Source organism: Dromiciops gliroides, chromosome 4, assembly GCF_019393635.1.
Source record: "Dromiciops gliroides isolate mDroGli1 chromosome 4, mDroGli1.pri, whole genome shotgun sequence".
In the NCBI taxonomy this organism is placed as follows: domain Eukaryota; kingdom Metazoa; phylum Chordata; class Mammalia; order Microbiotheria; family Microbiotheriidae; genus Dromiciops; species Dromiciops gliroides.
The window spans coordinates 167,538,365-167,566,159 of record NC_057864.1 but is presented as its reverse complement, the minus strand read 5'-3'; the positions used below and the strand labels follow the sequence as shown (position 1 = coordinate 167,566,159).

General features: G+C 37.5%; 1 protein-coding gene across 3 annotated transcripts in view; it reads right to left on the bottom strand.

The window, feature by feature from the left end:
• Positions 1 to 27,795, bottom strand: part of TRIM37 (tripartite motif containing 37) — a 122,938-nt gene that overhangs the window by 68,163 nt on the left and 26,980 nt on the right. For all 3 annotated transcript variants that reach the window (XM_044001636.1, XM_044001634.1, XM_044001635.1), the window contains 4 exons: positions 25,545 to 25,612; positions 20,946 to 21,070; positions 4,101 to 4,151; positions 3,104 to 3,185 (listed from right to left, as the gene is read on the bottom strand). In XM_044001636.1, coding sequence (XP_043857571.1) covers positions 3,104 to 3,185; positions 4,101 to 4,151; positions 20,946 to 21,070; positions 25,545 to 25,612 — 326 coding nt within the window. The remainder of the gene's footprint in view (positions 1 to 3,103; positions 3,186 to 4,100; positions 4,152 to 20,945; positions 21,071 to 25,544; positions 25,613 to 27,795) is intronic.

Genomic DNA, 27,795 nt, shown 5'->3' with positions numbered 1-27,795 from the left:
GCAGTGGATAAAGCACCGGCCCTGGATTCAGGAGTACCTCAGTTCAAATCCAGCCTCAGACACTTTACACTTACTAGCTGTGTGACCCTGCGCAAGTCACTTAACCCCCATGGCCCCACCCAAAAACAAAAATAAAAACAAACAAAAAAAACCCCAATCATCTTTATAAAATTTTAAGTTCTAAACTTTTCTCCCTTCTTCCCTTGCCTCCCTCCTCCCCAAGATAGCAAGCAATCTGACATAGGTTGTACATAATGTACAATCACATTAAACTTATTTCCACATTAGTCACGCCATAAAATAATAATCAGAACAAAAGGGTAAAGTCTCAAGAAATAAAAAAGTGAAAATAGTTTGCTTTGATCTACATTCAGATTCCACAGTTCCTTCTCTGGATGTGGAGAACATTTCCCATTGTGAGTCCTTTGGAAATATCTTGGATCACTGTTTAGCTGAGAAAAGCAAAGTCTATCACAGGAGATCATCACACAATGCTGTCAATGTGTACAATATTCTCCTGGTTTTGCTCAGTTTACTCAGCATCAGTGCACTTCAAAGTCTTTCCAGGTTTTTCTGAAATTTGCCTGTTCATCATTTCCTATAGCACAACAGTATTCCACTACATTTATACCACAACTTGTTCAGCCCTTCCCCGACTGATGGGCATTCCCTCAATTTCCAATTTCTTGCTACCACAAAAAGAACTGCTATAAATATTTTTGTACATGTAGGTCTTTTTCCCTTTTTTATGATCTCTCTGGGATGCAGACCTAGTAGTGGTATTACTGGGTCAAAGGGTATGCACAGCCCCATAGCCCTTTGGACATAGTTCCAAATTCTCTCCAGAATGGCTGGATCAATTTACAACTCCACCAACAATGCATTAGTGTTCCAATTTTCCCACATCTTATCCAACATTTATCATTTTCCTTTTTTGTCATATTAGCCAATCTGATAGGTATGAGGTGGTACCTCAGAGTTGTTTTAATTTGCATTTCTCTAATCAATAGTGACTGGCAACATTTTTTTCAAAGGACGATAGCTTTGATTTCTTCATCTGAAAACTGCCTGACCTTTGACCATTTCTCAATTGGGGAATGACTTGTATGCCTATAAATTTGATTCAGTTCTCTATACATTTTAGAAGTAATGAGCATATTTTCTTTTTAATGTTTTTGGTTTTTGCTTCTCTTCTTAAAGGCTGACCTTCACTGCTATGTATTTGAATTCCCAATCTATTATTCTCTCTTTTATTTCCTTGGTGAAGCTTGCCATTACAGTTTCAAGTTTTCCTATTCTGTCTGTTATTTTTGAGGCAAAGGACATAAATTCTGCTCTTATAATTTTGATTTCTCTTTTCAACCATTCAGGAACAACATGTTGTATTTCCATATTCTCCACAAATACCATAATATCCTCTGGCTCATGAAGGATTAGATTATTTTCTTTTGTTTTACAGTATTTATTCATAGATGCCTGAACCAGTTTACCTGATCTGGAGATGTTTCCTTCTGTTGCTACTGTTTTTCCCATTGTTTTATCTGTTTATGTTCAAAGTTTGAATTTCCTTCTTCCTGAAATCTTGGGTAATTTACCCATAATATCCTTATTATTCACTTCCTCAGTCTCTCTCCTCTGATTGTGATTTCCTTGGGAGCTGCATGTCACAACATTCAGCCTCCACCTATACTGAACAATTCACAATTCACCGGCTGAGGTTTCCGCCCCAACTGACTTTTAGTCAGAACTGGTCCCAGCTGGATGCTAATGTTCTTTCCCCTCAGTCTTGGAGTAGTGTTGCATATCCTCCCCCAACACCTTAATGCACCCAACTACCCCAATGTCCAATCCTGATAATCTGTCCCATTCTCTCTGTTCCTCAGTTTTCTGGGCTAGCACTTAAGTTCAGGGCTTTGCAGTGCTGTTTGCCCAAGAACTAGTAGTTAAAAGCTTTGTAGCACTGTTTGCCCTAGCACTGGCAGTTCAGAGGTTTGCAGCACTGGTGCTTCCAGCTTTGCAGCTCCTGGCAGGCTTTTACTCCTGAAGGGATGTGGCCAAGCTGGCTGTGGAGACCATAGCAAACTTCCATTCCCTGGAGCCAAGATCTCCACAGCCCTAAAAAGGGGAAGGAGGGATATAGGGGTGAGTTTTGTTACTGTGTCTTGTCCCTGGGGCTGATATTGCAATCTCACAGCATAGGAGCTCCATATGGAGGGGTGCTGAATGAGCTCAGGGTCAGTAAGCATCAGTTCATAGGTTTTTCAGGATTTTGTTGTTGTTGCTGCCATTGGTTTTTTTAAATCTCCTTTTAGATTCTTGGTGTCCTAGATCATGAAGAGAGCTGGAGTTGCTTTATCTTTGGTGCATAATTTCTGCTTTGGAAAGGTTTGAGAGGTCATGGGGAATCAGAGAAAATGTCTAGTCCTCCATCTTGTTGCTCATGTAAACTAGAATACCAACTCTTGAAACTAAATGCTTTCTACCATATTAATGAAAAATCTTTTACTCCTGTTTTTATTTTTTCATAAAGGAATATGTATACTTTATTGGAAACCTATTCAGTAGACTGATATGACTGGATAAATTTTTACTATTTTCTTTTTAATGATGAATTGTGCTAATTTTATCCCTAGTATTGAAACATCATTAAGAATCTTTAGGGGGTGGCTAGGTGGCGCAGTGGATAGAGCACCAGCCCTGAAGTCAGGAGTACCTGAGTTCAAATCCGGTCTCAGACACTTAACACTTACTAGCTGTGTGATCCTGGGCAAGTCGCTTAACCCCAATTGACTCACCAAAAAAAAAAAAGAATCTTTAGTATTTCCTCTACAAATCTTGATAGAACTTCAAAATAAAATTCAATGAAAAGTGACAGTTAATTCTTTTCAGATATAATTTCTTTGAGTAGGATTCAAGAACTCTATAAAAAACATGGAAGTATTGCTATTTGTAATTGTTTGGAAATTTATAATTTCCTATAAAATAAATTGGTGCATTTGCTTAATGCTAAAAAATGATAAAGAATATCCTTCTGTCCCAAGACAGGTCAGAAACATTAAATAAATTTAAAAGGATTTTTAAAAAAAGATAATCAAAATCTTACTGGGTAAACCTTGAGCCTCCAGCAAAGTCCCGAAACTTGAAGAGGTGGACTGTAAACAGGATCTGCTCTCTGGCGCAAAGTGCTAAGGAGAAAGAAAATACCCTGATGTTTTATATATATATATATATATATATATATATATATATATATATATATATATACACACACACACATACAGACACACACATATATATGTATATCAGATATACATATCAGTTATTTGTATGTGTATGTAAACATATACCAGCTAGATAAATCAAAATTTATGGTAATTGAAATCTTATGATTATTGCTAAAAGAAAACCAGCAACTATACAAAAATAAATTTTGTTCTATATAAATTTATATTCCTGACAAATCTAAGATGAATGATTTAATTGTATTTTAAATATATTTTCAAATAGTGTTTTTGTAATGATCAACCTATGATCACACTAATTATAAGACATTTAAAGAAATAACTCCAAAATGGCTAAAACCATAAAACAATACTTTGATCTGAATTTACTATTGTGATCTATAAATTTTGGTTATTACAGAAAGAAATAAGAACATAAAGAAACTGAAACAGACTAGGTAAACAATATTTTCAAGATTATAAGAATGATAGTATCAGCATTAACATTAGTATTTAACAGCTTTATTATTAATAGTTCAGAAAAAATGTCTAGTCCTACATCTTGTTCATGTGACCTAGAATACTAACTCCTGACTAGCTTTTTTTTTTTAATGTTAAGAGAACACCCTAAAATACAGGTACTTAACATTAAGAGATAACACGGGAAAGTTAACATATGAAAAGGCATCATATTTTTCCCACCATATAGTCAATATTTTCATCAACAAAATTATTCTACATAAGGAATATCAAAGTTAAGGAAAGGCCGTATAACTTCTTACAGTTCTACTTTATAAATGAAACTTATTCATAAACAAAGCACAGTTATAATGGCAAATTTTGTACATACAAAATAATCAGGTTGCCAAACAGTCTTACCTGAAGTTCTCTAAAACAAAGGTAGTTGAATCATAAGCTGGCACTAATTCACTAAAAAGACAAAACATAACCCAAGAAATTATTTCATTTTGTAAAACAAGTAAAAAAAAATTAAGATATTGGGCTCTTAGATAAAATTTATAATCCTAACAAGCAACAGTGTGAATGACCAACATCGAGTATACCTTTCTTTAAATAAGTACTTATTGAGTAGTAACTCCTAAAACCTAGACAGATTACAATTCATTATTTTTCACTGGCAATAAGCTAGTACAATTTCAGAACATTAAGATTCATGTTACATATCATGAAAACCAAGAAAAGTTATAAGCAAGGTAGTCAGAAAAACAGATCCCAGGGCACAGCAAAGGATATTTCTAAATATATTAATGCACATATAATGACAGAAAATTCTGCTCTCTGTGGCACATGAATATTTCTCTAATGTAAGTCAAACTGTATGTATTACTTACATAACGCAAAAAAGAACATTGTTCCCTTCTGGTACAAGTTGGAATGCTATAGAGTGCATAAAAATATGCCCCTCAGAGTCATGATGGAAAAGGATCTCCAAATCCAGAAAAAAAAGAACTGTGGAATATGGATGCAGATTGAACCATACTATTTCTTTTGTTTTTGGTGCTATTGTTTTTCTTTTTGGGGGTTTTTCCTTTTTGCTCTGCTTCTTCTCATATAACATGACTAATGCAGAAATATGTTTAATGTTATTGTACATATATAACCTATATCAGATTACTTACTGTCTTGGGGGGGGAAGGGAGGGAGGGAGAAAAATTTGAAACTAGAAATCTTATAAAAACAAATGTTGAAAATTATCTCTACATGTAACTGGAAAATAATAAAATACTTTTATAGTTTTGAAAAAATATATGCCTTTCTCCCCTACCTCCATTCAATGGATGCTGGAAGAAATTGTGACACTTATTCAAAGGTAAGCATCCTCAGGGCACAGGAAATGCTTAAATGACAAACTTGTGAGGAGGTAAAGTCACTAGCAAAGGATTATGTTGTTATACTCTATATTCTTTAAAAAATAATGTGCATAAGACAATTGAAGAATTATGAACTTTAGAGAAGGTTTCAAAGGATTCCTTTAAGTAGCAAGTTACTCTATTGCATTTAAAATATAGTATAATTTCATACCCTACAAGTTGGCAAAGATGTCAAAGATAAGACTAGTCAATGTGGGAATTGTGGGAAGATAGGCACATTGATGTATTGTTGGTGGAATTGTGAAGCAGTACAATTATTTAGGAAAGCAATTTAGAATTATGCATATAAACGAACTAATATGTTCATACTCGCTGACCTAGAGATTCCATTTCTAGGCATAAACCCAAGGATGTCATAAGAACAAAGTTCCTATATACAACAAGGTGTTTATAAGCAACTGTTTTGGGTTATAGCAAAGAAACGTTAAAGCAGATGGCTATTAATTGGAGAATGGCTAAACAAATTGTGGTACATGAATGTAATGGAATATTATGTGCTACAGAAAAAATTATGAACATGATAAATACAAGAAGCACTGAAAGACAAACATACATGATACATATAATAATTACAGCGATGTAAATGTAAAGAACTACCCAAAAAAGTAAAAGTTAATGTGGAAGGGGCAGCTAGGTGGCAGAGTGGATAAAGCACTGGCCCTAGATTCAGGAGGACATGAGTTCAAATCTGGCCTCAGACATTTGACACTTACTAGTTGTGTGACCCTGGGCAAGTCACTTAACCCTCACTGCCCTGCAAATTAAAAAAAAAAAAAGAAAAAGACCTGTGCTGAACAGAAAATTTGACTTTCAAATACAAGACTCTAGAGAAGCAAAAAAAGGTAAACAAGAAAAAGAAATCATAAGGGATATTAAAAGATTAAATTGTTTACATTTCTGTATAGGAAGATGATACTTGTAACTCATAAGACCTTTCTTATTATTAGGGCAACTGGATGGAATATAATTAGTGTAAGAAATTAATTGTGATTTGGAGTTTCCATGACCCCATCTTTGCTTCATTATGAACAAACTGGAAAGATGTATCCTTAAAAAAGCCCCATCTAGGAGTTCCCCCATGCCCACATGGGCCTGGCCAAATTATAATGGGGACAGCCCAGGGGGTATGTTGAACTAATTGGAGACTCAGCAGAGCTATAGAACCGTCTTTCCGGTGGGAGAGACAGGAAGAGACACAGAGAGACACAGAGAGAGAGAGAGAGAGAGAGAGAGAGAGAGAGAGAGAGAGAGAGAGAGAGAGAGAGAGAGGCTGGTGTGGTGGACCTTCAGATGGAGCCAGGGGACACTGCGCAGCTGATTCTCCTTGGAACTGCAGATTCTAGGAGGTGATGAATTTGTGTTGTTGGAGCGAAGCTAGCTTTGAGCTAGCTGAGCTGGAGGCAAGTTTGAGGTTTGAGTTGTTTTTTGTTAGAGCCAGACTTGTTCGGGGTGCCTGGGGCCTTTTTACACTAGAGATTTAAATTCTGAGGGGGGACGGAGGAGAGAGAGTGAGAGTGAGAGCCAGCGCAAGTGAGCTTAAGCAGAAATCTGTATAATGGTTATCTCCCATCATTATAACAAACTTCCATGCTATGCTTGCAGTGAATTTCCAAAGCTCTTCATCTATTTCCTTTTTCAGTTTAGGTTGTCTAGTTTTTGTAATGATGATACTGCTTCTGCTGATCCAGATGTCCTCTACTGTGTTTCTTCTGTGTATTTCTTGGATTTCTTTATGTGACTCTTAAAATATGGTGCTGTTCTACCCTCCCCACTTTTACTTATTCTGTTTCTTTTGAGTATGTTTTTTTCTTCCAGAGACATAGTCCAATCATGGGTCCCATCCCATCAAATCTCACTGATACCTGTAAGGTCAAATTCACTTCTTTTTCTCTAGTTCATTTTGCTTGCTTTGTGCATTGTACAGACACCTGGATTTTGTTTTTTGTGAATTTTTCTTTTATTTTCTTTCTACATTATAGTTATTTGTCTCATATCTACCTTGGGTGGTGTGTCAACAGCTTTCCCTTTTTTTCAGCTTAAAGTCTTTTAAATTAGATTTTAAAATCTTCATTAAGTAAATATTCTCAAATAGCTCTTGCTGATTATTTCATCTCTTTCCCTTCCCCTACTCCCTTTCTCAGTGTCCCTGGCTCTATTAACTTCACCTGTGTTGTGGATTTGTTCCCATTAATAAAACCTGATTTGTTTGTGGAAAAGAAGCTGTTAATTTCCTTTCTTAGCAGTCTTAGCGAAATAACTAAAAAAGGCAGTTTGGAAGAGGGGAAACTCTGGATCTAGAGGTCTCCCATTATTTCCTGAACCCCAATATTATGGTGAGCTGCCCAATTAACTCTCCCCATACTGAATTTGGCCCTAACATTAGACAGAGGGCACAGGTGTAAGCTGAATGTGAAGGGATGATATCTTTTAAAAATTAAATTAAAAAATTAAATCAAATTAAATTAAATTAAGGGGTGAGAGAGGAATGCATTGAAAGGGAAAGGGAGGAGCAGCTAGGTGGCACAAAGGATAGAGCACTGGCCCTGGGATTCAGGAGGACTTGAGTTCAAATCCGGCCCCAGACACTTGACACTTACTAGTTGTGTGACCCTGGGCAAGTCATTTAACTCTCATTGCCAAAAGAAAGAAAGGAAAGGAAGGAAAGAAAGGAAAGAAGGAAAAGAAAGAGAGAAACAAAGAAACAAAGAAAGAAAGGGAGAGGTAGAATGGGGTAAAGTATCTCACATAAAAGAAGAAAAAGCATACAGTGGAGGGGAAGAAGGGCAAGGTGCTGGGGAGTGAGTAAACCTTACTCTCATCAGAGCTGACTGAAAGAGGGAATAACATACACACTTAATTGAGTATAGAAATCTATCTTACCCTGAAGGAAAGTAGGAGGGAAAAGGGACTGGGGGGAGGAGGGGTGTGGCAGAAGGGACAGAATTGGGGGAGGGGGTAGTCAGAAGCAAAACACTTTTGAGGAGGGACAGGGTGAAAGGAGGTAGAGAATAGAGTAAATGTCATGGGGAGGGACTAGGATGGAGAGGGAATTCAGTTAGTAATAGTAACTGAAAAAAATTTGAAGCAAGTTTGTCTGACAAAGGCCTCATTTCTCAAACATGTAGAGAACTGAATCAAATTTATTAAAATAAGAGCCATTCCCCCATTGATAAATGATCAAAAGAGATGAAGAGTTTTCAGATGAAATAATCAAAGCTATCTATAGCCATATGAAAATAAATGCTCTAACTCACTATTGATTAGAAAGATGTAAGTCAAAACAATTCTGGGGTACTACCTCCTATCTACTAGATTGGATAACAGGACAGCAGAGGAAAATGACAAATGTTGTAGGGGAAATGAGACATTAGTACACTGTTGGTGGAGTTGTAAACTGATTCAAACATTCTATAGAGCAATTTGGAACTATGGCCAAAGGGCTATAAAACCATGCATGCTCTTTGACCTAGGAATACCACTATTAGGTCACTATCCAAAAAGAGAAAAAACAAAAAGTTAAAAGACCCATAAGTACTAAAAAATATTATGGCAGCCCTTTTCTGGAGCAAAAAACTTGAAATTGAGGAAATGCCTATCAATTGGGAAATGGCTGAACAAATTGTGGAATGAGATTATGCTGGAACACTATTGTGCTATAAGAAATGATGAGCAGGATACTCTCAGAAAAACATGGAAGGACTTACATGACCTGATGCAAAGTGACATATACTATATGCAAAATAACAGCAATGTTGTAAGATAATCAGCTGTGAATGACTTGGCTATTCTCAGCAACACAGTGATCCAAGACAACTCTGAAGGACTTATGAAAAATGTGATCCATCTCCAGAGAAAGAACTGATAGTGTCTGAATACAGACTGAGGCATAATTTTTTTTAGTTCCTTTTTCTAAAGGTTTTTTTTTTTGTCTGTTTTCTGACTACCTGACAACTTGACTAATATGGAACTGTTTTGCATGACGACACATGTATAACTTATATTGAAATGCTTGAGTTCTTAAGGGGAGGGGGTAGGGAGGAAAGAAGAGAATTAGGTACACAGTTTTAAAAATGGATGTTAAAATTTGTTTTTACATGTAATTCAGAGGTAAAAAAATTCTAAATAAATGAAAAAAAAAGAATATAAGGAGGTTTCCTGCACAACTACAGCTAAGGGTAGAATTCTTACTTCTATGCTTAAGGACAACGAACAAGCTATATATCAGCCTGATAATAACAGAAGAAAGCTATGGTACATATTCTACAATTGCAAAACTGAATGTCTACTACCCAACTTCTGATGATTCACATGGACACAAATGAATCTACCAAAAAAAGAACCAAGAAAGCACTAATATAGACCATGAAAATCTTGGGTAAACAATAGAAATCCTTGGAAGGTGTAGTGTGTTTTTATCACTGCTGCTGATCAATTGTAAAGGCTTCAAAGAAAAATGGAGATTTGCAAAGCCAACCAGTTAGAAGATGAGGCAGAAGAATAGGGTTTGGATTTCTAGACCATGTATTAAAATATAACAGGCTTCTAGACAGAGATGAAATAATCAGCAAGAGCTATTTGAGAATATTTACTTAATGAAGATTTAAAAAACTAATTTAAAAGACTTTAAGCTGAAAAAAAAGGGAAAGCTGTTGACACACCACCCAAGGTAGATATGAGACAAATAACTATAATGTAGAAAGAAAATAAAAGAAAAATTCACAAAAAACAAAATCCAGGTGTCTGTACAATGCACAAAGCAAGCAAAATGAACTAGAGAAAAAGAAGTGAATTTGACCTTACAGGTATCAGTGAGATTTGATGGGATGGGACCCATGATTGGACTATGTCTCTGGAAGAAAAAAACATACTCAAAAGAAACAGAATAAGTAAAAGTGGGGAGGGTAGAACAGCACCATATTTTAAGAGTCACATAAAGAAATCCAAGAAATACACAGAAGAAACACAGTAGAGGACATCTGGATCAGCAGAAGCAGTATCATCATTACAAAAACTAGACAACCTAAACTGAAAAAGGAAATAGATGAAGAGCTTTGGAAATTCACTGCAAGCATAGCATGGAAGTTTGTTATAATGATGGGAGATAACCATTATACAGATTTCTGCTTAAGCTCACTTGCGCTGGTTCTCACTCTCACTCTCTCTCCTCCGTCCCGTCCCCCCTCTCTCGGACAAAATCAGAGCAGAAAACAGTTTCATTACTTGCTTTAATAATAATTAAGTTCTTCAAAAAGTTGGAAAAAACAAGAAGAAATTTTATTCTGGATGGATCTGAGTCCCTCCGATTTAGAACTGGCTGCTGAAGTGGAAAGAATGAAAACTTTGGGATGAAATGATCATTTCATCTAAGAATTTGTAATAGAGGAAAGCCAGTTTATAATCTGACAAGCAACTCATATTTTAGGAGATTAGATTGCAAAAGGTTCAGAAAAAGAATAGGCAGGATCCCATGGCCTAAAATTCTATTTGAAAAGATAGCCCAGGATATACTGAAAGCACTCCAAAAAGTTAATTCTGAAGACACAAAGACAAATTAAATTTCTATGAGGGAGCTCTCGAACTCATGACACGACTGCTCAAAAAACCATCCAAATAATGCCATAAGAAAATGCCCAGAGCAACAAAACTCACAGAAGAATGTGCTGAAATCATCTTCTAACCAAGAACAGCTTGGAAGGTCAGAAGGAGGGAGCCCAACCCCACAGTCACCCTGACACAGATCCAGTCCCAAGAAAGCCTCACCAGAGAAGAAGACCCTCAGAGCCCCTGAATCAGCTGAAGCCCCAGTGTCATCTGGAACTAAGATCACAATCTGGTGAGTGGGCTGAGCCCTGGGCAGTGGGGAGACTACAGGGGTCTATGCTGGTGCTAAGGCAGAACTTGGATTTTACACCCCTGCTGAGAACCAGAAGGCAGGCTTGAGTTGCAGTGGCCCAGGTAGGGGAGGAGCACAGGCTCGTTGGAGCTGACAACCACAACACACAAAGCTGGTTGATTAGCAAAAGTTGGTCTGGGGTCATCTAAGGACCAGGGAACAGGCCAGGTGAGGGAAGAACCTGATTCTCCTTAAATCATACCACCTGGGACTTCTTAAGTTTGGGATACTGCAGCCTGGAAACAGTGCCCCAATTTAAGAAGCTAAAAGTCAAGTAAAAGAAAGGCAAGATGAGCAGAGAAAGGTAAAGACCATAGAAAGTTTCTTCAGGAACAAGGAAGACCAAGGGGTACCCTCAGAGAAAAATGTCAACATCAGGGCCCCTATATCTAAAGGGTCCAAGAAAAATATGAATTGGTCTCAGGCCATAGAGGTGGCTCAAAAAGGACTTTGAAGATAAAGTTAGAGAGGTAGAAAAAAAAATGGAAAGAGAAATGAGGGTGATGCAGGAAAGACATGAGAAAAAAGTCAACAGCTTGAAAAGTCAAATTGGCCAAATGGAAAAGGAGGTACAAAAGCTCTCTGATGAAAATAATTGCCTAAGAATTAGGATTGAACAAATGGAAGCCAGTGACTTTATGAGAAACCAAGACACAATAAAGCAAATCCAAATGAATAAAAAAATAGAGGGCAATGTGAAATATTTTCTGGGAAAAACTGCTGACCTGGAAAATAGGTCCAGGAGAGGTAATTTGAAAATTATTGGTCTACCTGAAAACCATGATCAAGGAAAGAGCTTAGACATCATCTTCCAAGATATTGTCAGGGAAAATTGCCCTGAAATTCTAGAAGAAGGTAAAATAGAAATTGAAAGAATCTACCAATCATCTCCAGAAAGAGACCCCAAAAGGAATACTCCTAGGAATATTATAGCCAAATTCCAGAGCTCTCAGGTCAAGGAGAAAATATTGCAAGCTGCCAAAAAGAAAGAATTCAAGTACTGTGGAGCCCCAGTCAGGATAACACAAGATCTAGCAGCTTCTACATTAAAGGACTGGAGGGCAAAGGAAATGGGATTACAACTAAGAATCACCTACCCAGCAAAACTCAGCATTATCTTTCAGTGGAAAAATGGGACTTTAATGAAAAAAGAAGACTTTCAGATATTTGTGATGAAAAGACCTGAACTGAATGGCAAATTTGACTTTCAAATACAAGCCCCTAGAGAACCGCAAAAAATTGGAGCTGGGGGACATATCTGGGGTCGTACAGTGGGTGACTGTCTTGTGTCTGAGGCCAGGTTTTGGCTCTGATCCCCCTGGGTCCAGGGGTGATGCTTTGTCCACTGTGTCACTTAGCTAGGTGATGACATCTTTAGGGTTAAATTGAGGGGTGAAGGAAATGCACTGGGGGAGGGAGAAGGGGAGAGGTGAAATCCTACATGGAAAAAAACAGGAAAAGGCTTATGGAGTGGGGGAAGAGATGGGAGAGGAGGAGGGCAGTAAATGAATTTTACACTCATCAGAAAAGGCTCAAAGACCTTAAACCCATCAGAGCTGCCTCAAGGAGGGACTAACACACACACCCAACTGGATGGAGTAATCTATTTAATCTGGGCAGTAAATGAGCCTAACACTCATCAGAATTGGCTCAAAGACCTCAATCTCATTAGAAGTGGCTCAAGGAGGGAATAACGTACACACTGAATTGGGTGGAGTAATCTCTAACCCAGCAGGAAAATAGGAGGAAAAGGGGATAAAGAGAGAGGGGCAAAAGAAGGAAGGGCAGAGTGGGGGAAAGGGACAGACAGAAGCAAATCCCTTTTGAAGAGGGATAGGATGAAAGAAGATGGATAATAGAATAAATATCATGGGGAAGGGAATAGGATAGAAGGGAAACAGTTAACAGTAGTAATCATGAACAAGAGAAAAGGGGTAAGAATTGTACAAAAAATATTTATAGCAACTCTTGGTGGAGGCTAAGAATTGAGAATCAAGGTAATGTCCATCAATTGAGGAATGATGAAAAAGCTGTGTTATATGATTGTAGTGGAATGGTCTTGTGCTACAGGAAATGACAAACAGGATGATCCCTGAAAATCCTGGAAAGACATTTAATGAACATCAATGTATAGTGAAGTGAGCAGAGCTGGGAGGACATTGTGAACAGTGACAGCAGTATTGTTCAATGAGCAATTGTGAATGACTTAACTACTCTCAGCAATGCAATGATCCAAGACAATTCCAAGGAACTAATGAGGAAGCTTACTATGCACCCCCATAGAAAGAACTGATAAAAAGAACACTTGTGGATTGTACATATATAACCTGGTTGCAATCTTGTGGAGGGGGAAGGAAAGGGAGGGAGAAAAAATTGGAACTCTAAATATTATGAAAATGAATGTTGAAAACTACCCTTACATGTAATTGGAAAAAATAAAATAAATGTTTGTTGCTAAAAAATAAATAAATAAATACATTTCTCTGAGGAGGAATGGGAGGGATTGTCCAAAAAGGCCAATGTGAATACAGATGGACCTTTATAAAAAATTCACAACAATTACTCCAAAAACGGTGATAAAACAATCCCTGGAGCAGCAGAACCCACAAAATGATAGGCTGAGATTATTTTCCAGCCAAAAACAGCTTAGAAGATTGACCGGAAGGGGCCCCTTTCTGGGCTGGGAGTAGAGTTCAACTCCACAATCATGCCCACACAGATCCAGGCCCAAGCAAGCTGCACCGGAGAAACTTACCCCCAAGCCTCCAAATCAGTTGCAGTGCCAGCGTCTTCTGGAACTAAGCTTGTGGTCTGGTGAGAGGGCTGACCAACTGGTCATGGGGGAGGGAATACAGGGGTGTCTGCAGGACCTAAGGAGGAATTTGGCTGTCCTACCCCAGCAGGGAGCCAGGAAGAAATCTTGAGCAGCAACAGGAGGACCAGGAAGGAGAGAGATACAGGCTGGCTGGAGCTAAGAACCATAGCACACAAAGTTCTGCTGCCTGGTTAATTAGCAAGTTGGCTTGAGGTTATCTTCAGACCAGAGAACAGGCCAGGCAAGTGAAAAACCTGCCCTTCCTTAAATAGAAACACCTGGGAACCTCTGAAGCCTGGGACAGTGTAGCTTGGCAGTAGGGCCCCACTGTAAGACGGAGCTAAAAATCAAGTAAAAGACGGGCAAGAAGAGCAAGCAGATAAAGTTGAGAACCTTAGAAAGTTTCTTTAGCAACAAGGAAGACTGAGGGGCACCCTCAGAAGATAGCAACGTCAGGGTTCATAAATCCAAAGCTTCCAAGAAAAATATGGATTGGTCCGAGGCCACAAAGGCTCTCAAAAAGGACTTTGAAGACAAATTAAGAGAGGTAGAGGAAAAAATGGAAAGAGAAATGAGAGTGATGTAGGAAAGTCATAAGAAAAAAAGTCAGCAGCTTGAAAAGCCAAATGGAAAAGGAGATACAAAAGCTCTCTGAAGAAAATAACTGCCTGAGAATTAGGACTGAACAAATGGAAGCTCGTGACTTTATGAGAAACCAAGACACAATAAAGCAAATCCAAATGAATAAAAAACTAGAGGGCAATGTGAAATAGCTTCTTGGAAAAACTGCTGACCTGGAAAATAGATCCAGAAGAGATAATTTGACAATTATTGGACTACCTGAAAACCATGATCAAAAAAAGAGTTTAGACATCATTTTCTTTCTTTTTTTTTTTTTTTTTTTGGCAATTGGGGTTAAGTGACTTGCCTAGGGTCACACAGCTAGTAAGTGTTAAGTGTCTGAGGCTGGATTTGAACTCAGGTACTCCTGACTCCAGAGTCAGTGCTCTATCCACTGTACCACCTAGCTGCCCCAGACATCATTTTCAAGAGATTGTCAGGGAAAATTGTCCTAATATTCTAGAAGCAGAAGGTAAAATAGAAATTGAAAGAATCCACTTATCACCTCCTGAAAAAGATCCCAAAAGGAAAACTTCCAGGAATATCATAGCCAAATTTCAGAGATCCCAGGTCAAGGAGAAAATATTGCAAGCAGCCAGAAAGAAATAATTCCAATACTGTGGAGCCATGGTCAGGATAGTACAGAATCTAGCAGCTTCTACATTAAAGGAATATGATATTCCAGAGGGCAAAGGAACTGGGATTACAACCAAGAATCAGCAACCAGCAAACCTGAGTGTAATCTTTCAGGAGAAAAAAATAGGACTTCAATGAAAAAGAGGACTTTCAGGTATTTGCGATGAAAAGACCTGAAATGAATAGAAAATTTGACTTTCAAATACAAGACCCTAGAGAAGCATAAAAAGACAAACAGGAAAAAAAATTATGAGAAATATTAAAAGGTTAAACTGTTTACATTCCCACATGGGAAGATGATATGTCTAAATCATAAGAATTTTCTGAGTATTAGGGCAGATGACAGGAATAAATTTAGACAGAGGACATAGGTGGGAATTGATTATGAAGGGATGATATCTGTAAAGCATTTGTTTTTTTGTCTTTTGGGGGAGGGGAGGGCTGGTTGGGGTTGGTGAGTGTCTTGTGTCTGAGGCCAGATTTGCGCTCTAGTCCTCCTGGTTCCAGGGCAGGTGCTTTGTCTACTATGTCACCTAGCTGCCCCATGATGACATCTTTAGGATAAATTTGAGTGGGGAGAGGAATGCACTGGGTAAGGGGAAAGGAGAGAGATAGAATGGGGTGAAATCTCACAGGAAAGAAGCAGGAAAGGGTTAATGGAGTGGGGGAGGAGTGGGAAAGTGAATGAGCCTTACAATCAACAGAGTTAGCTCAAAGACTTTAATCTCATCAGAGTTGGCCCAAGGAGGGAATAACATACACACTCAACTGGGTGGAGTAATATATCCAACCCTGCAGGAAAGTAGGAGGGGAAAAAGATAAGGAGAGGGGGGTAAAAGAAGGGAGGACAGAGTGGGAGAGAGGGCAATCAGAAGCAAAATACTTTTGAGGAGGGACATGGTAAAAGAAGATAGAAAATAGAGTAGGGGGCAGCTAGATGTCGCAGTGGATAAAGCACCAGCCCTGGATTCAGGAGATCCTGAGTTCAAATCTGATCTCAGACACTGGACACTTACTAGCTGTGTGACCCTGGGCAAATCACTTAACCCTCATTGCCCTGCCCAAAAAGAAAAATAGAGTAAACACCACGGGAAGGTAATAGGATGCAGGGAAATAGTTAACAATAGTAATTGTGAAAAATTTTTGAGGCAAGAGTAATGTAAGATGTTGAAGACTGATGATGATGGATTGATTATGATGGGAGGAAGATGAGGATTGATTGATGAGGACTGATGAGGATTGAAAGAGAATTGGGAGCAGCTAGGTGGGGCAGTGGATAAAGCACCAGCCCTGGATTCAGGAGTACCTGAGTTCAAATCCAGCCTCAGACACTTGACACTTCCTATCTGTGTGACCCTGGGCAAGTCACTTAACCCCTATTGCCCTGCCAAAAAAAAAAAAAAAAAAGAAAGAGAATTGACTGACAATGAGGAGGACTGACTGAGGGTAATGATGAGGATTGATGGATGATGCTTGGATGATGACCGATGGTGACCAGTGGCAGTGGTGATGGTGACAATGATGATGATGATGATGGCAGCAAAAGGTATGGTACTTTTGCTGGGCTATTGTGGTTTTTTGTTGGGTTTTTTTTTTTGGTGAGGGAATTGGGGTTAAGTGACTTGCCCAGGGTCACACAGTGAGTAAGTGTCAAGTGTCTGAGGCTGGATTTGAACTCAGGTCCTCCTGAGTCCAGGGCCAGTGCTCTATCCACTGGACCACCTAGTTGCCCCTTGCTGGGCTATTGTGAAGAAAATTCTTTGTCAAGTTTAAGATATAAAAGTCATCTATTACTGTTGCTGCAATAATCGACCTTATGGGTTCATTGTAAGGAAGTACTATATGAATATAGTTTATTATTTTAAAAAATTATGAGAAGGATGCTATCAGAAAAACCTTGAAAAACCTACATGAACTGTTGCAGAGTGAAATGTACTGTATACAAAATACAGTGAATGACTTGGTTATTTTCAGCAATGCAAAGATCCAAGATAACTCTGAAAGACTTATGAAAATTGCAGTCCATCTACAGAGAAAGAACTGATGGTATCTGAAAACAGATTGAAGCACAAATTTTTTTTTTATACTTCCTTAATCTGAAGTTTTGTTTTTGTCTGTTTTCTTTCACAACCTGGATAATGTGGAGATGTTTTGCATGACTACTCATGTATAACTTATACTCAATTGCTTTAGTTCTTGGGGGGTGGGGGAGGGAGGGAGGGAGGGAGGAAGAAGTTAGAACATAAAGTTTAAAAAAAATTTATGTCAAAATTTGTTTTTACATGTAATTTGGAAAAAATTCTAAACTTTTCTAAATAAAAAAACTCACGAGCATCAGTCTTATAAGAATATAATCAGGAGAGTTAAAGTTCAGAATAAGCTACAGGAGGGTAAGGAATACTGAAAATAACAAAAAAGTGCTGATCAAAAAGGGGAATCAGCCACACAGAGTGGATGGCACACAATGATAGTAGACAAGAAGGCAGTGTACAACTCATGCTGCTTCTATACTATGCCAAGTAAAAGGATCTTTGGGCCAAAAATGGTTAATAGCAGAGTGGTAGCTAACAGAGATAGTAAAACAGGACTTAGTTGCTCTCAATAAATTCAAGTCAAGAAATGCAAATAAACTACATCCTATATACAGAAAAAAACAACTGGTGGGCTTATTAAGCCACTATCTGTGATCACTGAAAGATTATGAAGAATGGGAAAAGTACCAGAGTGCTGAGAAAATGCCTTAATTTCCTAATCTATAAAATGAGGAAATTGAATTAAATATACATAAAGGTGCCTACAACCTGTTAAGCACTTATTAAGGATCTACTATATGCTGGGGGGGGGGGGGGCGGCAAATAACAAGTACAAAGAATAAAATAATCACTACCCACAAGGAGCTTACAATCTCATGAAGGAGACAAGTGCATATATAAACACCACAAATTGAGGCTTCTTTTCTTCTCTCTTGGGTATCACATTGGCCCCACGAATTCAACTGATGATTCTCAGATCTACTTATCTAGCCCTAATCTCTCTACTCATCTTCAGACTCACATTTCCAACTGCCTATTGTACAGTTAGAAGTAGATATCCCAAAAATATATTAAAATGGATGTACCAAAAACAACTTAAACCCAACATGTTTAAAACTGAACTGAACCTTCCCCTCCTTCAGCACCCATTCTTAACATTTCTATTGCTTTCTTTTTTTAATATTTTAACTTTTTTCAATTTTATTTTATTTTCAGTTCCAAGTTCTCTCCCTTTCTTCTTCATTCATTAAAAAGGCAAAGAAAACAAATCCTGCTACAGATATATGCAAAACAAATTCTCACATTAGCCATGTTGAAAAAAAATTTTTTTAAAAAGAAGTAAAAGAATATATGTTTCAATCTGCACTCTGAGTCTATTACTTCTCTATCTTGGAAGCAGATATCACAATTCCTTATGAGTTCCATTGAACTGTGATAGGTCATTGTGTTGATTAGAGTTCCTAAGCCTTTTAGAGTTGATTGTCCTTATAACACTATTGTTACTGTATAAATTGTTCTCTTGGTTCTGATTACTTCACTTTTTATCAGTTTTTCTGAAACCATCTCCTTCCTTCATCATTTGTTAAAGCATAATAGCATCCATCACATTCATATACCACAACTTAATCAGTCATTCCCCAATTGAGCATTCCTTAGTTTTCAAGTCTTTACTACCACAAAGAGCTACTATAAATATTTTTGTACAAATGCTCCTTTTTCCTCTTTCAAAGGTAACCACTAGGGGGCAGGTAGGTGGCACAGTGGATAAAGCACCAGGCCTGGATTCAGGAGGACCTGAGTTCAAATCCAGCCTCAGACACTTGACACTTGCTAGCTGTGTGACCCTGGGCAAGTCACTTAAACCTCAATGCCCCTTTAAAAAAAAAAAAGGTAACCACCAACCTAGGGGTAATCTTTGACTCTTCACTCTCTCACTCCCCCTATTCCCTCTCCCCCCACCCCCATATCCAATGTGTTATGAAGGACTTCATATCTCTCATAAATGCCTCTCTCTTCTCCAGCACTGTTACCCCTTTGGTAGAAGCCCTCATCACCTGATTACTGCAAAAGACTGTTGGTTAGTTTTCCTGCCTCAAGTCCCCTCCCCATTCCAGTTCATCTTACATTTAGCAGTCAAATTAATCTTCTAAAGTTATCCCCTATCACCTCCAGGGTCTAATATAAATTCTCTCTTAGGTTTTCAAAGAGCTTCATAGCCACCCCCCCCCAAAAAAAGAGCTTCATAAACTGGCCCTCTCCTGCCGTTCTAATCTTCTTATACCTTAGTCACCCCTATATACTCTAATCCAGTGACTCTAGCCTCATTGCTATTCTTCAAGATACCCCATCTCTCTAGAACCAAGAGAACATTGTACACAGAAACAGGAATATAGTTTGATGAAGAACTGTGAATGACTTACTTCACTATTTTCAACCATAATCATAAAACACTTAGCAAGGCGTGCCTCTATATAGATATTAGCTATTATTATTATTATTATTCTCCAAACCCTATTATCATGAGGGACCACAGGAAATCTAATTAGAGAAAGTATGGGAGTGGTTCTGTTATGTCTTAATGATCTCAAGAGAAGAATGGATAGACAGGCAAAGAAAAATACACAGAGAGTAGGGCAGGGAAAGGGAGATTAGGGAAAATCTTCTCAAGAGGGTGGCCAACACTTAACTTCACTCAGATCTGAACTAGGCATATGAGGAAAGATACACACACAGAGAATAGTGTACAGAAATACACTTAACAGGGAAATAATACAGAAAGAAGGGAAGAAAGAATTAAAGGAAGAGTAGATTAAAAGAGGTTGGAATGGGGGCAGCTTGGTGGCGCAGTAGATAAAGCACCAGCCCTGGATTCAGGAGGACCCGAATTCAAATCCAAACTCAGACATTTGACACTGGATTAAGGAAAAGTAGAATAAAGGATTAAAACAATTCTAAGGATGTACAAAAATATTTATAGTTCATTTTGAGGTGGCAAAGAATAGAAATCCTAAGAGGTTGTCCAAATATTGGGGAATAGTTGAATGAGTTAAGGTATATAAACATAACAGAATACTATTCTGCTATACAGAATGATGAAGGGGATCATTTAAGAGAAACCTGGTAGATCTTGCATGAATTGATGTAGGGTGAAGTGAACAGAACTGGGAGAATAATTTACACAATGACAACAATATAACAAAGATAAAAAACTGAACAAATTAGGAACTCTGATCAAAGTAATGATCAACCACAATTCCAAAGGACTAATGATGAAACATGTTACCCATGATTCCTAATGAACAGGTAAAGAATTCAAAGGGCAAAATGAGACATGTATTGCTAAGAAAGAACAGATAAACAGACAAGGCAGATGAAGGGAGTCTGATGAAGAATGATCAAATAATATTACTTCTGAAGATTAGAGCATTGGAGAAGGGGATGTCACTTTAGTAGTAACTTAACTTGCTGGTTAAATCTTAATTAAGCCTTCCAAGTTGTGTTTAGAATGAAAACCTGAGCATATATATATATATATCAATCAAGAATTTCACTGGTCATGTCACAGTGAAATATTAAACAAGTCAGGACTGATAAAGAAAATCAATTTGAAGCTTTTAAATTAAGAACAGGGGCAGTTAGGTGGCACAGTAGATATAAAGCACCGGCCCTGGATTCAGGAGTACCCGAGTTCAAATCCAGTCTCAGACACTTGACACTTACTAGCTGTGTGACCCTGGGCAAGTCACTTAACACCCATTGCCCCGCAAAAAAATTAAGAACTAACATTTGAAATGAAATTTATAAAATCGAGGAGATTCAGAAACTATGCCATACCTTGTAAAATCTGGTGGAACTGGAGTTGTAACAAAGGATGCCATGGGCTTTCTATGAACCTGCTGAAACATCATGAGGATCTCTGAGCTTTTAGAGATTAATTCACTCTTACTACATGAGCGCAGCTGTGGAAAAAAAAATTTATAAAAATTAGAAATCAGAGTAAACACAAAGCATTATTTAATTAACTTATAATTAGGTAATAAAACAGGACTAATCCCTATTTTATAGTTAAGGAAATTGGAACAAAAACTAACTGCTTCAAAGTAAACTTAAGGCAGATCCATGAATAGGAAGAATCTAATTCTACCTACATCCAGGCTAGTGACATATTTAAACACACTAAAATGGCATTTAAACAAATTGCCTGACTAATTAGAAATCTTAAAAAAATTAGGATAAGGCAAACAATCACTAACGAAGAATTAAAAGTATGTCAAGTTAAATGTGTTTTCCACATACACATTGAATTGACTATATATGTATAAACAAGCCTGATTCCACACTTTTTAAAAGATCCAATAACAACTGTTGATAGCAAAAGTGATGGTACATAGTAAGAGCTTAACAGATGCTTTTCATTTATTTGTGTTGTTTAGTACCCAAATAGGAGAACAGAATAGAATAGAAATCTACATTCTATTCAGATGCCACAACTACGACAATCAGTCCTTTCACCTTTCACTTGGGAGATGATAAAAATACTAGCATTTCTTGAGTGGTCTTTTGCTAACAGAGAGAAGAGAAGCAATACAACTTCAAGTCTAATCAGAATAGATAAATAGTTGAAAGAAGCCTAAGAAGAACAAGAAGTTCATTAACCTTACTTCTAAAATTCTAAACAACTTAAATTGTGTATTTTAACCTACCGATGTTCAACACTATGTATTTACAAAAAATAAATCAGTAAACAGAAGTAAAACTTTGCCTACACAAGGGTTTGGTACTAATGAATCAAAAAAGAATAGATCAAATCAAATCTCAGACATTTGGGGCAGCTAGGTGGCACAGTGGCTAGAGCACCGGCCCTGGAGTCAGGAGTACCTGAGTTCAAATGGGGCCTCGGACACTTAACACTTACTGGCTGTGTGACCCTGGGCAAGTCACTTAACCCCAATTGCCTCACTAAAAAAAAAATCTCAGACATCTGTTACTGCAATTCAGCCATTTTCATGGTCAAAATAAATTGATACAACTGGCTATTTGGTTTTTAATACAACTGAATTAGATTATTCTACAACTAATTCATTGTTGGCAACTAAGAGCTGGGATGATCAAGAAAAATAAAACCATCAAGAGACTATGATAAACCAATCTAGTGACAAATTCAGAAAATACCTACATAGCTACAGGTCATTTATTTTCACAACAATCAGAAAATATTATTGTTTTATAGAACCAGAACAAAGAAATTTTTATCAAGGACTGCTAGTTCATTTTAAAAGTAAAGAATGAAAAATAAAACCAGACTTCTTTAGGATTAGATTATTTGGTTAAAAGACTCTTTACATGTAATTGAAAAAATATTTTATACAAATTTTCTATTTGACCTGGAAGCACTGGAATTTGGTTATAATATTCCTGGGAGTTTTCATTTTTGGATCTTTTGTAGGAGCTGATCAGTGGATTCTTTCAATTTCTATTTTGCCCTCTGCTTCTAAGTTGCCAAGGTACTTTTCCTTTATAATTTCTTGAAATATGATATCTAGAGTTCTTTTTTTTAATCATGGCTTTCAAAGCAGGATGATTTCAGAAAAACCTAGACTTACATGAACTAATATATAGTTAAGTGAATAGAACCAGGAAAACATTATACACAATAAACAGCAATATTGTTCAATGAAAAACTGTGAATGACAACTATTCTCAGCAATACAATGATCCAAGACAATCCCAAAAGACTAATGATGAAGCATGCTACCCTCCCTCCAGAGAACTGATATTGATTAAACAGACTGGAGCATGCTGTTTTTCACTTTCTTTCTTTCATTTTTTTCTGATTCTTCTTATACAAAACAATTAATATAGAAATATTTTACATAATTGCACATATATAACCTATATCTGATTAACACTTCATGGAGGGGGGAGGGTAGGGATGGATACAATTTGGAACTCAAAACTTTAAACTAAAATGTTTATTACATAAAAAAAAGATTAAAAGAAAAAAAAAAATTCAGGACTAAAAAAGTTTGAATGTTCAAAGGGCCTAAAAAATATGTAAAACACTCAACAAACTTTTAACCTTCTATCCCTCCAGGAAAAAAAAATCCTAGAAGATATAACTAGACTATACCAGCAAAGTACAGTTTCTGACAGATATACTACACCAAGCTGGAAAGTTTTCAAGTATGGGCCCAATAATAGAGTATATAGATGGTGTGGTAAAAAATTAAAGTTTTTAACTAAAATTTAAGAGTTGAACGCATACAGTTTTTGAAGGACCGCCATGCGCCTGCTGCTGCCCGGGAGAGTGTGGCCAAGCATGCCACTTCTGGGTCTGGGTCACCAGCTCAAAAATGAGGAGAGAACGGAAGTGCGCTCTCTCTCTCTAGGCACACACACGTTGGCTCAGGTTTGACGGTGTGTTCGGATGATCAGCTCTGGTCCTCGGTGGCAGCACGCGCTTGACTCTGGTCCTCGGCCTGAGAGGCAGTTTTGGGATTCAGTGAGTTTTATAAAAGAAAATAGACTAAGCTTAGATCTAAGACTATTCATTTGTATTTCTACTTTCCTATTTCCCTAATCAGTATCACCTGTTTGTTGGCTAATTAATTCCCAAACAATAAAAGCTAATTAATCTCTCTCTAATCAAAGCTCAGAGGCTTCTTTCTCTTACTGGTCTGGGAGATATATAAGGGAAAGGTTAAAGGGGAGTTTAATGCTCCTATATCCAATTTTAAATCTCACAATGGTATCCAAAGACCAGCATAACTTAGGACAGAGAAGTTCCCCATCAAAAAACATCTGTAAGAAAAAAAATTGTTCATTTTTTTAAATCAGTTAACTCAAAGATCTGAGTCAGTGTTGGGAATGCTCACATAAATGCAACCCCAGTTCCTTCAAGGGTATACACAAAGTTAGCAAGAAAAGGCAGCAGTCTACTTTCTTAGTTTTCATTCATACTACACACCTATCAATACATTTCAAAAACCAGCTAAGAGGAGAGACTTGAGGAAAGAGTATCTTTTATTTGCACTGCACTTAGAATTTATACAGTACATCCATGTTCGGTTTCTAATTCTGATCCTGCAGGCAACACAGTAAAGTAGGAAAAGCAAGTCTTTTCATCATTAGGCTTTTTAAAACAAGTGCCTTATCCAAGGCCGCCTACCTACTGAAAGAACGAGGACTTAAACTGGACCTCTGACTCCCAGTCTGGTGGTTGTTCAATCACTACCCCATAGTGCCCCTCAGAAATAAAAGGATACTGGGAAGCTAGGTGGCACAGTGGATAAAGCACCGGCCCTGGATTCAGGAGGACCTGAGTTCAAATCTGGCCTCAGACATTAGCTCTATGACCCTGGGCAAGTCACTTAACCCTCATTGCCCCGCCAAAAAATAAGAAAGAAAGAAATAAAAGGATACCTATGAGAAAGGCAACATGGCCAAGTAGATAAAGAGGAGGCCTTTTATTCAGAAAGAACTGAATTCAACTCTCACTTATGATTCATATTGGAGGTATGACTCTGGACAAGTTATTCAATCTCTCAGTACCCCAAGAAACTTTCTACAACTGTCCACTGGAGACCAGATACTAATCTGCATTGGTAACTGGAGCTCCTCATTCGGAGCTCCTTAAATCCACAAAATCACAAGTCTGTTTTAAGGGGGGGAAAAATGGACATTGTGACAGTAAAGACTTCAGTCTTTTATAGGAAATTTACAAATTATTCTATGGGTTATCATTCTAAGCTAAACTTAATCAAGTCTTAAAGAATAATTTGGGGGGGGGCAGGGCAATGGGGGTTAAGTGACTTGCCCAGGGTCACACAGCTAATAAGTGTCAAGTATCTGAGGCCGGATTTGAATTCAGGTACTCCTGAATCCAGGGCCAGTGCTTTATCCACTGCGCTACCTAGCTGCCCCCTTATAATTTTTTTATTAGCTTCTCTTCAGGAGAACAAATATGGAAGGGCAAAGAAAAACCTTCCAACTGCTTCTTGGATTGAAATTCCTATTATATATTGCAATTACAGTTTTTAGGCCTAGCCATACTGCACATAAGTTTTCTCTGATTTTCAGAATTTTTAGAATAATTTTATTAATACATGAGAACCAAACCCAATTATGAAATCTCAAAGCCTTTCTACAACATCATTTTGAGCAATAACTGCTTGTAACGTTGTTTCTATGAAAATAATGTCTTATCTGATTTCATCAACCATCATGCTTTCACTCAATTTATACATGGTGTCTCAAAAGTCCCAGTGCAGTTTTATGCCTTCTTATTTTAAGCTAGATTAAAATAGCACTGAGACTTCTGGGACACCCTGTATTGTTAGACAAGACATGTACCTGTATATTGACAAATGGAGGGCAGAAATAGATAAAGAATTCATCTAATTTCCAATATTTAAGATATTGTATATTAATTACCTGATGTTCCACCTCCTGGAGTAGAGATTCCAAAAGTTCTGTTTCTTGTGTCAGAGATGTCTTTTGACCTGTTTAAAAAATAAAAACAAAAAAGAACAATACTTATTCCCATTTATATATATATATATATATATATATGTATATGTATATATATGTATGTATATATATATATGTATGCATTATACTTTTCAATAAAATCTGTACTCATTATTCTTCATTTTGTTTAGAAATTCTTGACATAAAACCTATCACAAGGAAAATCAAATTCTAAATTAAAGCTATATCACACAATATCTTAACTTCAGGGGCTGACTATCAACACAACTTCTAGGCTTAATGCAATTTAATTCTAGGTAATTTATTTCAAACCAATAAATATTTGAGTACCTGTTATCATTAGCATTTCATATGGTCTTAATATGAATGATGCCCCTAAAATGAAATTATAGAAATAGCAGACATTTGCATAGCACTTTAAAGTTTACAAAGCACTTTACATATATTATTATCTCATTTGATCCTCAAAACAGAAATTATCATTATCCTCATTTTACAGATGAGGAAGTTGAAATCCGAAAAGGATTAAGTAATTTACCCTTGGTCACACAATCAGTATCAGAGGAACCAATTTATTTAAAAGGAAAGGAAATTTGTAAATATGCACCAAAAATAATATTGCTTATACACTCAACTAAAGTAAGATTTGGGGAAAAAAAAAGTACAATCTATATTCAGACCAAGACACCATCTACAAAGAACAATGCTAGGCACAGAAACAGAGAGAAAAATCAAAGAGGGGAAAGAATTTTGAAGAGCAATGGCTAACTTCTAAAGTTGCAAACCTAGCTGACTTTAAAAATGGTATCCCTGACAGGAATGCTGAAGACAGATAGGTTTCAAGGTTGAGTCTGTGATACCCAAGGATAGCCTTCCAGTCACCTAGGTTCACAACCTTGGTATAATCCTTGACTGCTTACTCTCCCTCATTCCATTTACCTAATTAGTTGAAAACCTTTGATTCCACCTATATAATACCTTCCCTTTTCTCCATTCATGTGGTCACCATTGTAGTTCAAGCACTCATTGCCTTTCACATGCACTGTTTCAACAGCCTTCTAATTAGTCTCCCTACCTCAAGTCTCTCCCTCCTCTGATCCCTCCTCTACACAGCTACGCTTAGATCTGAATATTATCACCTCCCTACTCGGTATACTCCAATGACTCCCTATTTCCTCTGGCATCAATTATAAATCTCTCTATTTTTAAAGTCCTTCACAACTTAACCTTAACCTACCTTTATAGTCTCAATAAAGATTACTTCCCTTCCCCCACTCTATGGTCTAGCCAAATTGACTTTGATATTCTCACATGTGGCACTTTATCTCCCATCTACATAATAAAAAATCAATTATTATAATAATCATGATGATTTACAATATATGGAAGGATAGGAACTTGGACCTGTGAGTTCCTTGTTGGAACAACTCCCTTCTTTCAACATGCACTTCTACAAGTTAAAATCTTAGAACTGCCCAGAATGACAAGACTACATAAGCTACCCAAAGTCATTTAGCTAGTATGCATCAGAGGCAAGATTTGAAACCAGGGTTTCCTGGGTTCAAAGCTAGTTCTCTATCCTGTGTGCTATGTTGCCTTTCATTTTATCCATGACTTTTGCAGTGGTTATCATAACCTTCATCCTTAGAATGTTCTCACTCCTCAGCAGGAACTAACAGATTCTCTTTAAGACTAAGTTCAGGGGCAGCTAGATGGTGCAGTGGATAGAGCACCAGCCCTGGAGTCAGGAGTACCTGAGTTCAAATCCGGCCTCAGACACTTAACACTTACTAGCTGTGTGACCCTGGGCAAGTCACTTAATCCCAATTGCCTCACCAAAAAAAAAAAAAAAAAAAGACTAAGTTCAAGAACATGAAGCATTTCCTGATCCCCTGACAACTGTTAGAGACTTGTAAAACAGGAAGGAGGCAGGTTGTGAAACACTTTAAATGCTAAACAGAGATATTTATGTTTGATTGTAGAGGTAAGAGGGAACCACAGGAGTCTGAGAAGGAAAGTGGAATTGTCAAGTGATCCAACCATTCTGGGAAGCAATATGGAACTATGCCCAAAAGGCTCTAAAATTGTGATCCCTAGGGGCGGCTAGGTGGCGCAGTGGATAGAGCGCCGGCCCTGCAGTCAGGAGTACCTGAGTTCAAATCCGGCCTCAGACACTTAACACTTACTAGCTGTG